Source organism: Somniosus microcephalus, chromosome 21, assembly GCF_052327205.1.
Source record: "Somniosus microcephalus isolate GS21.2 chromosome 21, FLI_Smic_1.0, whole genome shotgun sequence".
NCBI classification, from domain to species: Eukaryota; Metazoa; Chordata; class Chondrichthyes; order Squaliformes; family Somniosidae; genus Somniosus; species Somniosus microcephalus.
The window spans coordinates 6,237,642-6,254,991 of NC_141007.1; the positions used below are offsets into that span (position 1 = coordinate 6,237,642).

Consider the following 17,350-nt stretch of genomic DNA (forward strand, 5'->3'; position numbering starts at 1 on the left):
GGCAGGTACATGGAGTTAGGACACAGATCAGCCATGATCTCCTATGTTCCTATGTAACATGCCACATTCCTCATGTCAATGGGCCCACCTTGCTTGACTTAGAAAAGATGTCTTCTAACTGTCCTCCAGCATGTCTAAGCTCCGAGTCTCAATGAAGCTTTCCTTTTAAAGCCTAACTGCCTCTGCAGCCTTCTCGGAGGACTGGTTACCTCGGTCTGTGTTTACCTCCCCCTGCCACAGTCAGCAAGGGATCCAAGACTTTTCAACACAATGGATGTGTTTTCCGACTATTGAGGCAGGCTAATGGCTTGCTTATTATTTACAACATCAAAGGTAGCATGGTAATATTTATCAGCTCAGTCTCCTGTTTAACTTGTGTGAATGCACTATGCTTTAAAGCACATTTACAGCAAACTTTTTTGCCCCCCCCCCCCCCCAAAAACCTTTCGGTAGAAAAATGGTCAAAACCTCAAAATGTGACACCCAACAATAAATTAAACTAATTCTCATTTACAAATACCAAAGGGTTCAAAACACACGGCATGTCTGTCAGTAAATGAAAAGACAAGTGAACAGTTTGGGTGTAGACACTTCATCAGAATCTAGTCTCTTCTCTATCGGACAGACGCACTCGCTGTACGTTTTTCTCTCTGATTCAGTATTTGCCTTTTGTTTGGATACCTATCCCTCATTACTGTGCACTAGAAACAGGGAGAGACGCATGTACCTGCCCCCACCTGATCCTCCCCCCCCCCCATCCAATTATCTGCACTCTTCAAAGGCGCTGTCACCATCTCTGCCCACACATGAAGCCACCTGGAGGCTATTGGTGCCTGGGGGGCAAGGGGGGGGTGAACATTTCATGTTGATTCTCAATAGGGGTGTTTGACCTTTTGACCCTCCATTGAGAGGTCACAGAAGTGTTGAACTTTATGTTGCATGAGGAGACAGCTCCTGAACATTGCATCCATACTTTGTGACATCGTGTCTTCCAACGCTTAGAGTCCTGCCTGGGTTTCACTTTGATCAGGACCGTTTAACTGGTCTCCCGAAGACTTGGCTAGTAAACTGGATGTGTAACTGAGCCAGAACGCCCAGGTTTGACTGCAATCAAAGCAGTGGTAGGAGTTCTACAATTGGCCTCCATGTTCCTGGCCAGTGCGTGGGTGGGTTGCTATTCAGTGACATCTTAGTGAAAAAGTTTAGCTGCGGAACCATCAAATGAGCATAAAATTGGGCTCAGTTGTGATGCCCTCCATGGTGCAAAAGCTTGATGACACTTACCATGCCGGCTGCCAGTTGAAGAACGTGCATCTGGGCGAGGTACTGGAGGGGACCATGTGGAACTGTACCCCAGTTAGAGTCAACACCTTCCGTAGTGGAGGGGAGGAAATGAGGGTGGGTGTGGGATGGCCACGATAGCCATCCCCCATCTGTCACCCGTTTACAGTCTGAGGACGAAGCTTCCCGACGTACCTAAGCTGTTGTCATTGTCCTCGGTCTCACTCGCCAGTTTGAACAACGTCCGTCTCATTTTCTCACATCGGTCGCACAACTCCTGAAAAGCAGCAGAGCTGGAGTAATTTATCTGAGCACAGAGTCCAACCACAAACTTCCACTAGCGAACTCATTGCACCCTCTGTACAACAGCTCGCATTAACACAGCGCCCGCCTTCAACATAGGAAACATCTCAAGGCGCTTCACAGACGTATTCAGACAAAAGTGGACACGGAGCCAAGAAAGAAATATTAGATGGGGTGACCAAAAGCTTTGCTTAAAGAGGTGGCTTTTGAGGAGAGTCTTAAAGGAGGAGAGGGAGGTAAGGAGGTTTAGGGAGGGCATTCCAGAGTGTGGGGCCTAGTCAGCCAAGGCACGGCCGCCAATGGTGGGGCAAAACCAGCGGGACATTCACAAAATACCAGAGTCAGAGGAATAGAGAGTTCAGAGGCTGGAGGAGGTTACAGGCATAGGGACGATAGAATCGGCCATGAAGCAATTTACAGGAAACTTTCGATTTACCGGCACCTAAATAACTGGAAATCTCGGTTAACCGGCAAAATTCAGGAGTAGGTTCAGGTAACTTTTATTGCTTGCCTTCCTCCATTTGTTGCTGTGCAAGGGTGTGGCTGCAGCTGTTGCTAAGCTACAGAGACGCTTGCAACTTGTGGCCATTGTTCTGAACCTGTTGCTAAGCAACAGGGTTTGTTGCTTTATACGGAGCTCTCAGCTCCGTATCTTTTACTATAGCGTTCGGTTATCCGGAATTTTTGATGAACCAGCACCACGTCGGTCCCGTCCGTGCCGGATAAAAAAAAGTTTCCTGTAATTATGAGAATTCTGAGTGTTAGTGAGTGCGCGCGTGCGAGAGAGCGGGTGTATGTTTATGTGGGAGTGGGTGTACGACCCTGCCCGGGGGGAGTGATTGTTGGGATTAGACACTAAACTGTAGCCTTGCATGTGAAAAATAAAGCAACAAGTGGGTGTGGGGGGTTCAGGCTTACCGTCATCAGCTCTTTGTCCCCTTCTGTCGACGACTCCTTGCTGTAATGAGCCAACATTTCATTCAACAGACGCACGTTATTGTTCACCTCCTCCAGAGTGCTCAAACGCTTCGTTATTTTCTGCATTCGGGCTTCATCCTGTGAAAGGTACAGGAGCTAAATTATCCCTGCACTCGGAGCCTGCTTCCACTCTGCTGTGCTGTAATCAAACTCAGCAATGCTGCTTAAAACAAGGACCCACCATTAGCATGATGTTGGCAAAGTTTACATTTCGTACGAATAATATAATGAATTTTTGTGCTCATCAGGTAAAAGTAAAGCTCCCTCTACACTGTCCCATCAAACACTCCCAGGCAGGTATAGCACGGGTTAGATACAGAGTAAAGCTCCCTCGACACTGTCCCATCAAACACTCCCAGGGCAGGTACAGCACAGGTTAGATACAGAGTAAAGTTCCCTCTACACCATCCCATCAAACACTCCCAGGGCAGGTACAGCACGGGTTAGATACAGAGTAAAGCTCCCTCTACACTGTCCCATCAAACACTCCCAGGGCAGGTACAGCACGGGTTAGACACAGAGTAAAGCTCTCTCTACACTGTCCCATCAAACACTCCCAGGGCAGGTACAGCATGGGTTAGATACAGAGTAAAGGTCCCTCTACACTGTCCCATCAAACACTCCCAGGGCAGGTACAGCATGGGTTAGATACAGAGTAAAGCTCCCTCTACACTGTCCCATCAAACACTCCCAGGGCAGGTACAGCACGGGTTAGATACAGAGTAAAGCTCCTTCTACACTGTCCCATCAAACACTCCCAGGGCAGGTACAGCACGGGTTAGATACAGAGTAAAGCTCCCTCTACACTGTCCCATCAAACACTCCCAGGGCAGGTACAGCACGGGTTAGATACAGAGTAAAGCTCCCTCTACACTGTCCCATCAAACACTCCCAGGGCAGGTACAGCACGGGTTAGATACAGAGTACCTCTCCACATTCTTGCCCTACTTTGAATCATATCCTCCATCCCCACCTCCTCATAACCCCGCCTACTCACCTTAATCCATTCTCTCTCCAGAAATGCACGTAATTTTCTCTTCTGTGTGAACTCCGATGTTCTTCCCTAATAATTTATTCCTCACCTCATTTTCCCTTTGGATAGAGAATCTTCTGCCTGCCTTGCCCTCTTGCTCCTCCTTACCTCTTTCACCATATTCTTAATCAGTTTGTTGGCTTCTTGTAGGTCCTCAGGGTTTTTGCTCTTCAGTAACCTGGCTAATAGCTGTAATACAACAAAAATGTGTAAGTTCCTTTTAAATTAATATTCCAGTCTGTTGCTTACAGAACATCGCACATAGCTGTAAGCAACCAACCCTCCCAGGGTCCCACATTCTCCATTTCACGCACCAGTGTCAACACTGAGCACTCCAAGATTACAGCATAGATTATACCCACTGGGAGCTGGACCGAGGAAGCCCAGGCTCACGTCCTGGGGACCTGTACGGCCAGTGTCCCCTTAGTCCGTGCCGGACCTGTATGGCCAGTGTCCGTTCAGTCCGGGCTGGACCTGTACGGCCAGTGCCCCCTCAGTCCGGGCTGGATCTGTACGGCCAGTGTCCCCTCGGGCCGGGCTGGACCTGTACGGCCAGTGTCCCCTCAGTCCGGGCTGGACTTGTACGGCCAGTGTCCCCTCAGTCCGGGCTGGACCTGTACGGCCAGTGTCCACTCAGTCCGGGCTGGACCTGTACGGCCAGTGTCCACTCAGTCCGAGCTGGACCTGTACGGCCAGTGTCCACTCAGTCCGAGCTGGACCTGTACGGCCAGTGTCCCTTCGGGCCGGGCTGGACCTGTACGGCCAGTGTCCCCTCAGTCCGTGTGGGACCTGTACGGCCAGTGTCCCCTCAGTCCGAGCTGGACCTGTACGGCCAGTGTCCCCTTGGGCCGGGCTGGACCTGTACGACCAGTGTCCCCTCAGTCCGGGCTGGACCTGTACGGCCAGTATCCCCTCAGTCCGGGCTGGACCTGTACGGTCAGTGTCCCCTCAGTCTGGGCTGGACCTTTACGGCCAGTGTCCCCTCAGTCTGAGCTGGGCCTGTCTGGCCAGTGTCCACTCAGTCCGTGTGGGACCTGTACAGCCAGTGTCCACTCAGTCCGGGCTGGACCTGTACAGCCAGTGCCCCCTCAGTCCGAGCTGGACCTGTACGGCCAGTGTCCCCTCGGGCCGGGCTGGACCTGTACAGCCAGTGTCCCCTCAGTCCGAGCTGGACCTGTACGACCAGTGTCCCCTCGGGCCGGGCTGGACCTGTATGGCCAGTGTCTCCTCAGTCCGGGCTGGACCTGTACGGCCAGTGTCCACTCAGTCTGGGCTGGACCTGTACGGCCAGTGTCCACTCAGTCCGGGCTGGACCTGTACGGCCAGTGTCCACTCAGTCCGGGCTGGACCTGTACGGCCAGTGTCCACTCAGTCCGGGCTGGACCTGTACGGCCAGTGTCCCCTCAGTCCGAGCTGGACCTGTACGGCCAGTGTCCCCTCGGGCCGGGCTGGACCTGTACGGCCAGTGTCCCCTCAGTCCGTGTGGGACCTGTACGGCCAGTGTCCCCTCAGTCCGTGTGGGACCTGTACGGCCAGTGTCCCCTCAGTCCGAGCTGGACCTGTACGGCCAGTGTCCGTTCAGTCCGGGCTGGACCTGTACGGCCAGTGTCCCCTCAGTCCGTGTGGGACCTGTACAGCCAGTGTCCCCTCAGTCCGAGCTGGACCTGTACGACCAGTGTCCACTCAGTCCGGGCTGGACCTGTATGGCCAGTGTCTCCTCAGTCCGGGCTGGACCTGTACGGCCAGTGTCCACTCAGTCTGGGCTGGACCTGTACGGCCAGTGTCCACTCAGTCCGGGCTGGACCTGTACGGCCAGTGTCCACTCAGTCCGGGCTGGACCTGTACGGCCAGTGTCCACTCAGTCCGGGCTGGACCTGTACAGCCAGTGTCCCCTCAGTCCGAGCTGGACCTGTACGGCCAGTGTCCCCTCGGGCCGGGCTGGACCTGTACGGCCAGTGTCCCCTCAGTCCGTGTGGGACCTGTACGGCCAGTGTCCCCTCAGTCCGAGCTGGACCTGTACGGCCAGTGTCCCCTTGGGCTGGGCTGGACCTGTACGACCAGTGTCTCCTCAGTCCAGGCTGGACCTGTACGGCCAGTGTCCGTTCAGTCCGGGCTGGACCTGTACGGCCAGTGCCCCCTCAGTCCGGGCTGGACCTGTACGGCCAGTATCCCCTCAGTCCAGGTCTTGGTTTGAACTCAGGATACTGTTCTTCCTAGTGACGGTTTGGCAATTTCACAAAGAGGTTTGAGGAATGCGAAGGGCTTTTCCTTCTGCCGATGGAGTTATGCAGTGGATTTAAAGTACAGTGGTTATGATGCTGTGTTCTGTACCTTAGACTTTTCATTATCTTCAAATACTGCGTTTTTGGGACGAGTTGGGGGCGAGGGAATCAAGGTCTTATCGACTGGGATCTGAGGATCATGTTGCAAAATACCTGCAAGAAAAATGCAAGGTGACTGACTACGCAAAGCTATTCATCAGTCACTTCAAGCAGAGATTCCCAATAAACAGAAACAGAGCAGCACAGACAGAAAATACTGCAGGCATGCAGTGTCGTGAAGAGGGAGATGGACTCCCACAGGACATGCCTTCAGGCGCAGGCCCTTTGTGGGTCCACCCTAAACAAAGTCCACCTAAAGCACTGACCTCTCCTTTCAGATGCTGACAGACCTGCTGCTGTAGGACTGGGAGGGGGTCTGACGGAGACTCGGTTGGGGAAGGCAGCGTGTGACCGAACTACAACGGATCTCAGGGCCCTGGGGCTAGGGAGGGGAAATCCCAGGCGAGGTTCCCCGTCTGACGGTTATCCAGCGACTCCTGCCAGATCAGGCAGTGAGACCTCCCACAGTGCAACAGCCTGTGGACATTCGCCGTCGAGGACCGTTTATGAACACTGGTCATTTGGGGAGGGTGGGAGAGGGCTGACTCTGGCCATGGAACCTGATCCCAGTAACAGTTGATGCCCCAAACAGCAGCGGTAAAGCTGGGCAAAAAGGACACTCGCTGTGGAATGCGAGCTCCTTGCTTTATGACTACACAGACTCTAGCACAGCAAACCTCACCCAGTGCCCTAGTCTTGTACCTTCCCCATTATTTCACACGTATAACGTGGACAATGTCGCAGGATTTAGGGCAAACCCTCCATACCTTGTTTCTTTAACATCTGGTAGGCGTCTTTGATCTTAGTTTCCTCTGGGAGAGCGACTGTCCAGCTGTACAGCAATTCGATCACTTTTGTTTTGACCTTTTCGGACACTCTGTCTCCCAAATACTGGAAGAGAGACAGTAAAATGAAACAAGATGAGCATAAGAACAGGAGCAGGCCATTCAGGCCCTCAAGCTTGTTGGGCCATTCTATTAGATCCTGGCTGATCTGTACCTCAGCCCCATTTACCCACCTTTGCTCGATACCCTGACCCAACAAAAATCTATCCATCTCGGTCTTGAAAGCTCCAACTGTCCCCCAGCATCCACAGCCTTCCTTTTGGGGGAGAGAGTTCCAGATTTCCACTGCCCTTTGTGTGAAGAAGTGCTTCCTGACCTCGCTCCTGAACGGCCTGGCTCTAATTTTAAGATTGTGCTCCCTTGTTCTAGGTTCCCCACCAGAGGAAATAGTTCTTCTGTATCTCTCCTATCGAATCCCTTTAACATTTTAAACACTTCGATCAGCTCACCCCTCAATCTCCTATACTCAAAGGGCAGAGTTCAAATGGGAAGATGCCACTAGGACAGCAGCATTCCCACCACCACGACTTGCCATTAGCTATTTCCAGGGGTTGCTGGATGGTGATCAGGAGCGGACCCCTGCTGTGATTCCTCTCCAACAACCCCTCCATCCCCATCCACGTTCCCCATCCACGGCTGTTGCAGCAAACTGTACTGCTTCAACTGCGATACCGGGAAGCTTTTGGTTGGTATGGCTTGGCTTGGCACTGGGTTGGGCAGTGCCAATGCTACCCGATGTAGGCATCGCTGGCAAGGCCAGCATTTATTGCCCATCCCTAGTTGCCCTGAGTTTGATACAAACGAGTGGCTTGTTGGGACACATCAGAGGGCAGTTAATAGTCAACCACGTTGGTGTGGGACTGGAGTCACATATAGGCCAGACCGGGTAAGGACGACAGGTTTCTGACATAATAAAACTCACTACGCACTTGGTTGGAGCATAAAGCAAGGCTTTAATCAACTTGTTTCAGAACATGGAAGTCTCGTTGTACTTCACTAGCTCCTTGTCTTAAAAAATGTCCCTAGCAGGCTGGGCCCACGCCCGAGTATTTATACTCCTTGGATGGCGCCACCAGCTGGCTGTCCAGTGTTATTTCTTAAGTAGTTTCTTGATGATGAGATTTATAACAGTTTCCTTCCCTAATGTAAGAAGTCACACAACACCAGGTTATAGTCCAACAGTTTTATTTGAAATCACAAGCATTCGGAGCGCTGCTCCTTCGTCAGGTGAAGTGGAGAGATGCATAAAGACACAGCTTATATAGTCAGAGAATAATGCCAGATGATTACAGGTAATCTTTCTAACTGCCATTTATCACACCTCGGCAGAGAGATAATCACAGCAATCAAAGGTGTGGATGGTGTCCAAACAGGTCAGTCAGGAAAACATTACATCAAAGAACAATGAGGTGGGGTCAAATGTTGCAGATGCTGGGGTCTGTATGAAAAACAAAAAACAGACAAAAAAACATTTTTTTTTGCTGGAAATCACAGCAGGTCCGGCCGCATCTGTGTAGAGACAACCAGCCAATGACGACTCGAGTCTGGATGACCCTACGTCAGGTGGGGTTACATGTAGCGTGACATGAATCCAAGATCCCGGTTGAGGCCGTCCTCACGAGTGCGGAACTTGGCTCCCAGTTTCTGCTCTACGATTTTGCGTTGTCGTGTGTCTCGAAGGCCGCCTTGGAGAATGCTTACCCGAAGATCGGGTAAGCCTTCAACATGTCATCGATGACGACGAACACCTCGCTAAGGCCATCCCCACGCCTCCACTACTCGCCTTCAAACAGCCGCCTAACCTCAAACAGACCATCGTTCGCAGCAAATTACCCAGCTTTTAGGAGAACAGCGACCACGACACCACACAACCCTGCCACGGAAACCTCTGCAAGACATGCCAGATCATCAACACAGATACCATCATCACACGTGAGGATACCACCCACCAGGTACATGGTACATACTCATGTGACTCGGCCAACGTTGTCTACCTCATACGTTGCAGGAAAGGATGCCCCGGAGCATGGTACATCGGCGAGACCATGCAGACACTGCGACAACGGATGAACGGACACCGCGCAACAATCGCCAGGCAGGAGTGTTCCCTCCCAGTCGGAGAACACTTCAGCAGTCAAGGACATTCAGCCTCCGATCTTCGGGTAAGCATTCTCCAAGGCGGCCTTCGAGACACACGACAACGCAAAATCGTAGAGCAGAAACTGATAGCCAAGTTCCGCACTCATGAGGATGGCCTCAACCGGGATCTTGGGTTCATGCCACGCTACATGTAACCGCACCTGACGTAGGGTCATCCAGACGCCAGTCGTCGTTGGCTGGTTGTCTCTACACAGATGCGGCCGGACCTGCTGTGATTTCCAGCAAAAAAAATGTTTTTTTGTCTGTTTTGTGTTTTTCATACAGACCCCAGCATTTACAACATTTGACCCCTTGTGACCCCACCTCATTGTTCTTTGATGTAATGTTTTCCTGACTGACCTGTTTGGACACCATTCACACCTTTGATTGCTGTGATTATCTCTCTGCCGAGGTGTGATAAATGGCAGTTAGAAAGATTACCTGTAATCATCTGGCATTATTCTCTGACTATATAAGCTGTGTCTTTATGCATTTCTCCACTTCACCTGACGAAGGAGCAGTGCGCCGAAAGCTTGTGATTTCAAATAAAACTGTTGGACTATAACCTGGTGTTGTGTGACTTCTTACATTTGTCCACCCCAGTCCAACACCGGCATCTCCACACCTTCCCTAAAGGACATGGGTTTTTACAACGAATGTCACTTCTGATGATTTAAACTCGCGTTCTCTGGATTCCTGGTGCAGCAATATAACCAGTACACGACCAGACCCGAATCTTTCCGTGCACTTTAAAAAAGGCACAAGTTACAGCATTCTTTGCCTGTGTACAAAAGTGACTGAAAAGGCTTTCAATGGAGCAGACACTCCAATCAACGTTTGACAAACTTTGCACATCTCAGTGCAATGGATTTCAGGCTAAATGCCCGATATTGATATTTTAAACCAAGTACTGCTCCACACACCGCCCCCTCCCCCACCATTTTAATCCTGAGGACCATGACACGATGGGTGCTGGCTTCCCACCTGCTTCAATCCAGACATTGAGTGTTATTAAATCCGTGTGTTAATGGAGACACGGAATGCAGGAGTTGGTTTAACAAGTCTTTACTGAATGGAGACAATCTGGAAACTGAAACTACAGAAGCCTGCCAGGGCCTTTTATACAGGGATGGTCACTGCCGGTACTGCAGTCTGAGACCAGTTATTCCCTTAAAGGGACATACACAACAATTCCTCCCCTTTTAGATAAACAGTACATAACATTCATTTAACAACTAAATAACTAATTACAATTACAATTACGGTTGCTAGATACATTAGTTGAAGTTAAGCAATTATAAGTTCAGTCTTTGAGGAGGCTTCCTGATTCTGTCTGGATAACGCCTCTTTGGGATATCAGGTTCTTCTGGCAAGGTTGAGTCGGGATCAATGTCGTTGTTTGGTTCGTCTGCTTCCAATATCACCGATTCTGCGGTAGATGCAATTGGTACTTCGGTTTCATCGCCAGGTGTATCAGATCGTGGTGTGGAGTTGAGGTATTCCAGTGACTCGAGAATCTGGTCAGCATGGCGTCTTACAATGCTTTCTCCAACGTCCACGGTATACATTAGAGGTCCTTGCCGTGTACAGATCGTTCCTGGCTGCCATTTCTCTGTGCGGTAGTCCCGGGCCAAAACTGGTTGACCTATCTTAAAACTCCTGGTCGGCCTTTCATTCATATTCTGAAACTGCCTGTTCTCCACATCTCTTCTGACGTTTGGCTTAACCAAATCCAAGCGGCATCGTAGTCTTCGATTGAAGAACATCATGGCTGGAGTTTGGTTGGTAACCGCATGTGTCGCATTCCGGTAGGCAAACAAGAAGTTATCCACCTTGTGTTGTAGGGGTATATCTTCATTACACATTGCCTTGATAGCCTTCTTGAATGTTTGAACAAACCTCTCGGCCAATCCATTAGTGGCTGGATGATATGGGGCGGATGTGTAATGCTTAACACCATTGTTCTTTAAGAACCTCCGGAACTCTTCAGACACAAACTGTGGTCCATTGTCAGAGCAAATCTGTTCAGGCAGCCCATTCCTGGCGAATATGGTTCGTAAGACTGTGATAGTTTTTTATGTGGTGGTTGAGGACATTTTTATTACCTCTGGCCACTTTGAATGTGCATCCACCGCAATTAAAAACATCGAGTCCATAAAGGGACCAGCAAAATCAATGTGCACCCTTTGCCATGGAGATGAGGGCCACTCCCATGGATGTAGAGGGGCTTGTGGTGGGGCGTTTTGGACCTTCTGGCATCCTGTACAGCTCTTGGTCACCTCTTCGATTTCTCTATCGATTCCCGGCCACCACACAAACGCGCTGGCTAAGTTCTTCATTTTTACCCCTCCCAGATGACCCTCATGAAGCTCATTGAGCACTCTATCCTTCAATTTGGGTGGAATTACTACTCTGGATCCACACATCAAGGTTCCTCTGCACACTGACAGCTGTTCTCTTCTCGGTGAGAATGCTGGCAGCAGTGGTTCGCCATGTGCTGGCCATCCCTTCACCGTTAAATCATAGACCCAGGAGAGTGTCGGGTCATTTCGTGTTTCCTTTTCTATGTTTGCATTCGTCACAGGGAGACATTCGACAATAGTCGAGTGGAATAACTCCACTGGATCCACTGCCAGTTCTTCATCCACCGTTGGCAACGGTAGGCGCGACAATCCATCAGCATTCCCATGCTGTTTAGTTCCTTTGTACTCGATGTCATACTGGTGTGCCCCTAGGAAAAAGGACCACCTCTGTAGCCGTTGTGCCATCATTATCGGTACGCCCTTCTGAGGGTTGAAAATGGAGACGAGAGGTTGATGATCAGTTAGTAGAGTAAATTTCTGACCGTGCAGGTAGTGATTGAACTTCTTCACCCCCCACACCAGGCTGAGGGCCTCTCTGTCAATCTGGGCATCGTTACGCTCGGCTGAAGTTAACGAGCGTGACGCAAAAGCTATCGGCCTCTCAGAACCATCAAGGAATTTATGTGACAGTACCGCCCCAATGCCGTAGGGAGACGCATCACATGCCAGTTTTATCGGTAGTGATGGGTTGTAGTGAGCCAATACTTCTCTTGAAGTGATTAGGTCCTTACTCTTCTGAAAGGCCCGCTTACATTCATTGCTCCATTTCCATGTTACTCCCGTTCGTAGTAGGGCGTTCAGTGGATGCAGAATTGTGGACAAATTCGGCAAAAACTTATGGTAGTAATTCACCAATTCGAGGAATGACCTCAGTTGTGACACATTTTCAGGCGCTGGAGCCTTAACTACCGCTTCAATTTTGTCAGGGGACTTATGCAACCCCTCTTCATCAATCACGTGGCCACAATACGATATCTGTTTCCTAAAAAACTCGCACTTGGGGCGATTGGCTCGTAGCCCATGTCCACGTAGTCTAGTGAGCACCTGCTCTAGGTTGGCAAGGTGTTCACTGTCATCTTCACCTGTCACTAGGATGTCGTCCAAGTAACACTGAGTCCTCGGAATCCCTTGCAGGACTTGTTCCATCGCTCTTTGCCATATCGCCGGAGCTGATGCTACTCCGAATATCAGTCGATTATACTGGTAAAGATCCTTGTGAGTGTTTATCGTGAGATACTTCCTAGAGGATTCTTCAACCTCCATCTGCAAATATGCTTGCGGTAGGTCAATTTTTGTAAAACGCTTCCCTCCGGATAGTGAGGCGAAGATATCTTCTATCCTTGGAAGAGGATATTGTACTGTGTGAAGGACTGGGTTCACTGTCACCTTGAAGTCCCCACAGATGCGAACCTTCCTTGGCTCCTCAGACTTATTGTTTAGCATTTCCTTCATGACAGGAACGATGGGTGTCGCCCACTCGCTCCAGTCTACCTTAGATAACACGCCTGCATTCTCCAGCTCTGCCTCGACGGCTGGGCGAATTGCATATGGTACCGGTCTTGCTTTGAAAAACTTGGGAATTGCATTCTCCTCTATTTTTATCGAGGCGGTTACGCCTTTAAGAGTGCCCAGTTCTTGCTAAAATACCTCTTTGGCGTCAGCTAAGATTGTTGACAATCCTCCAGGAGTGACGTCGTCATCCTTTTTACCAGCCACCGTCAGTGCCTGAATGGAGTGCCAGTCTAAACTTATCTTTCTGATCCATTCACGTCCCAGTAACGGTGGTACACCATCTTGCAGAATGTAGAGATACAATTTCCGTATTTTCTTGCCGTTGTATTCGACAGGCACCCTTATTTTTCCTCTGGGGTATACTTTTTGCCCTGTATACGTCCTCAAGACAATGGATGTCTCTCTCAAGGGTATGTGTGAGAATAGCCGCTTGTAGTCTCGTCGATTCATGACAGTGAGAAGACAGTCAATTCAAGACAGTGAGAAGGTCACGGAAGGAGCCACGGGAGGAGCGGCTGGTGAGCAGGCCCGGGCGGTGGGCTGAAGATTGTCGGACAGGAGGAATGGTGGAAATGGAATGGCGGCGCGCACCGACGCAGTGGCTTTGCTTCTCCCAGTCATGGGAGCTTGCAAGATCACATTTTGTTGTTCATGTACTTGTGCAATGACAATAAAGTTGAATTATTATTATTATTAATAATAAAGCTGATCCTGTATCCAATTCCATTTTGACTTGGGACCCTGCTATCGTGAGGGTGACCCAAATGGTTCGGTGATCCTCTTTTGCAATTACGTTGTGAAGTTTGAGACAGCTTAGTCTCTTGTTCCCGGATTCACTATCGCTCATCTGGTCTTCGGAACTACTGTCCGTCATCTTTTGTACTTTCCTGTACGGTTCCTTAGTAGCCTTTTTATTGTCGTTGGTCTTCTTCTCAGACCTGCAAGCTCGTGCAATGTGTCCCATCTTTCCGCATTGCCTGCATATTTTGTCCTTGGACCAGCAGTCCTTCTGGTCATGGTTTGTTCTGCCGCAGCGTTAACATTTTGCAAATCCCCGTGTCATTTCGTGGGTGCCGTATTCCTGTGGCTTTTGTTGTATTTCCGCAGCTCCCCAGCTGCTTCGTACGATACTGCCACGCTGAAAGCCTTATCTAGCATCAGCTCTTTCTCTGAGAGTAACCTCTTCTGGGTTCCTTCACTCAGGAGTCCACAGACAAATTTGTCCCGTAAGGTATCTGCCAGTCCTGCTCCGAACTGGCAGTGCTTTGATAGCTTGCGTAGTTCCGTAAGGTAATCAGCATTGCTCTCATTTTTATGCTGATTTCTCCTGTGGAATTTAAATCTTTCTGCTATCAGCAGCGGTGTAGGATTTAGGTGTTCCTGTAGGATAGCAACAATTTCGTTAAAACTCTTCGCCTTCGGTTTGGCTGGAGTAATCAGGTCCCGCAATAGGCCGTACGTTCTTGCGCCCATTAAATTTAGCAATACCGCTGCCTTTTTCCCCTCGGCTATTTCGTTTGCCTCGCAATATACCTCGACTCTTTCCACTATGTGGTCCAGTCTTCGATTGCATTATCGAAGGCAGTGATATCGACAGTCTTTGGCATCTTGAAAATCTAAGATGGCGTCTCCCGCGCTTTTCCTTCGTCCCCGATGGATCAAAATGGCGCCTCCCGCGCTTTTCCTTCTTCCCCGCCGAGTTAAGATGGCGCCTCCCGCGCTTTCCCGCTGCTGTCAACGCCGCTCTCCGCGGTATTTTTATTTTTAACCGTTCCCGTCGTGGAGCGGACCCTCTGGGACACTTCCCTCCCTCTTCTTAGGTTCGAACGCTGCCCGGCTGCGAAGCACCGGTCGCGCCCTGTGTGCTCCACCCTCTCTCTCTCTCTGCTTCCCGACTCGCTGCCCGGCCCCGTTGCAGAGCCACCCGATCGAGCTCTAGCCCGCCGCAGCCCAGGAAGGATCAGTGCACTACCTGCCACCAGCCCGATTAGCTGGGAAACCACAGACTGGGGAACCAAGCCTGGCTCTTGACAGTCTCCCCTGCAAGCTTTCAATCCGATGATTTGGAGGGCGGTTGCCCACGGTCGACGCCCGTTTCTCGAGTTTCTTTGGATTATTTTTTTTTTCTTTTCTGGCTTCGACCTTCAATAACGTCGTCTGAGGTACTGCCGAGTTGCAGGTAAGTTTGTTTCTTACTCGTTGCCAGTATTAAATCCGTGTGTTAATGGAGACACGGAATGCAGGAGTTGGTTTAACAAGTCTTTACTGAATGGAGACAATCTGGAAACTGAAACTACAGAAGGCTGCCAGGGCCTTTTATACAGGGATGGTCACTGCCGGTACTGCAGTCTGAGACCAGTTATTCCCTTAAAGGGACATACACAACAAGTGTCAGCAGGCTATTTGACTGTAGAAGGCAACTATCACAGCAGAGCCCTGATCCTGTCCTTACTCGATGCCCACAGACACACGCACTCTCCAGCACTTGCACCGGATTGTGATTATAGCTGGACCCTGCCTGCTTTTTCCTCTCTCCAGACCAGGGGCACCGAAGCCAACTGTAGCGCACACACGATCACCCCCAGCCCACCCGCTGAGAAGGGCAAGGCCTACTTCCCCCATTGGGAAAAGCAAAACCATCCGGCACAGGGCAGGACATGCCTGGTTTAAGAAGGCTGTCCAAGGTGGAGGTTGGTGGAAAGCGGCAAGTAGGTTACTGTCAATAAACACAAGAGGTTACTAACTCTAAATGTACCTTCACTTTAACATTTAACACCGCTTAATTCAGGAGACTGACCTGTACACACACCTATCCTGCCATAGCAAGTAGTGAAACCGCATTTAATAAATCTGCACAGACCTGTACCCACCAGTACTGTACCCCAGTGTTATACAGTGACAGACCTGTACCCACCAGTACTGTACTCCAGTGTTATACAGTGACAGACCTGTACCCACCAGTACTGTACCCCAGTGTTATACAGTGACCGACCTGTACCCACCAATACTGTACCCCAGTGTTATACAGTGACCGACCTGTACCCACCAGTACTGTACTCGTGTTATACAGTGACAGACCTGTATCCACCAGTACTGTACCCCAGTGTTACGAGTGACGGACCTGTACCCACCAGTACTGTACCCGTGTTATAGTGACAGACCTGTACCCACCAGTACTGTACCCCAGTGTTACACAGTGACAGACCTGTACCCACCAGTACTGTACCCCAGTGTTACAGTGACAGACCTGTACGCACCAGTACTATACCCCAGTGTTACAGTGACAGACCTGTACCCACCACTACTGTACCCCAGTGTTATACAATGACTGACCAGTACACACCAGTACTGTACCCGTGTTACACAGTGACAGACCTGTACCCACCAGTACTGTACCTCAGTGTTCTACAGTGACAGACCTGTACCCACCAGTATTGTACCCCAGTGCTACACAGTAACAGACCTGTACCCACCAGTATTGTACCCCAGTGTTATACAGTGACAGACCTGTACCCACCAGTACTGTATCCCAGTGTTATACAGTGACGGACCTGTACCCACCAGTGCTGTACCCGAGTGTTATAGTGACAGACATGTACTCACCAGTACTGTACCCCAGTGTTATACAGCGACACACCTGAACCCACCAGTACTGTACCCCAGTGTTATACAGTGACAGACCTGTACCCACCGGTACTGTACCCGTTATACAGTGACAGACCTGTACCCACCAGTACTGTACCCCAGTGTTATACAGTGACATACCTGTACCCACCAGTACTGTACCCCAGTGTTACGAGTGACAGACCTGTACCCACCAGTACTGTACCCCAGTGTTACAGTAACAGACCTGTACGCACCAGTACTATACCCCAGTGTTATAGTGACAGACCTGTACCCACCACTACTGTACCCCAGTGTTATACAATGACTGACCAGTACACACCAGTACTGTACCCGTGTTATAGTGACAGATCTGTACCCACCAGTACTGTACCCCAGTGTTATAGTGACAGACCTGTACCCACCAGTACTGTACCCCAGTGTTATACAGTGACAGACCTGTACCCACCGGTACTGTACCCGTTATACAGTGACAGACCTGTACCCACCAGTACTGTACCCCAGTGTTATACAGTGACATACCTGTACCCACCAGTACTGTACCCCAGTGTTACGAGTGACAGACCTGTACCCACCAGTACTGTACCCCAGTGTTACAGTAACAGACCTGTACGCACCAGTACTATACCCCAGTGTTATAGTGACAGACCTGTACCCACCACTACTGTACCCCAGTGTTATACAATGACTGACCAGTACACACCAGTACTGTACCCGTGTTATAGTGACAGACCTGTACCCACCAGTACTGTACCCCAGTGTTATAGTGACAGACCTGTACCCACCAGTACTGTACCCCAGTGTTATACAGTGAGAGAACTGTACCCACCAGTACTGAATCCCAGTGTTATACAGTGACAGACCTGTACCCACCAGTACTGTACCCCAGTG

The 17,350-nt window shown here is 50.2% G+C and overlaps 2 protein-coding genes across 2 annotated transcripts in view; both read right to left on the reverse strand.

Moving 5' to 3' along the window:
- Positions 1-17,350, reverse strand: part of mrps7 (mitochondrial ribosomal protein S7) — a 1,172,241-nt gene that overhangs the window by 1,095,981 nt on the left and 58,910 nt on the right. The gene's annotated exons all lie outside the window — the stretch shown is intronic.
- Positions 1-17,350, reverse strand: part of gga3b (golgi associated, gamma adaptin ear containing, ARF binding protein 3b) — a 65,182-nt gene that overhangs the window by 24,959 nt on the left and 22,873 nt on the right. Inside the window, 5 exon segments of the mRNA XM_085963215.1 lie at positions 1,477-1,558; positions 2,503-2,640; positions 3,704-3,784; positions 5,927-6,030; positions 6,744-6,867. Of these exon segments, the coding sequence (XP_085819341.1) occupies positions 1,477-1,558; positions 2,503-2,640; positions 3,704-3,784; positions 5,927-6,030; positions 6,744-6,867 (529 nt within the window).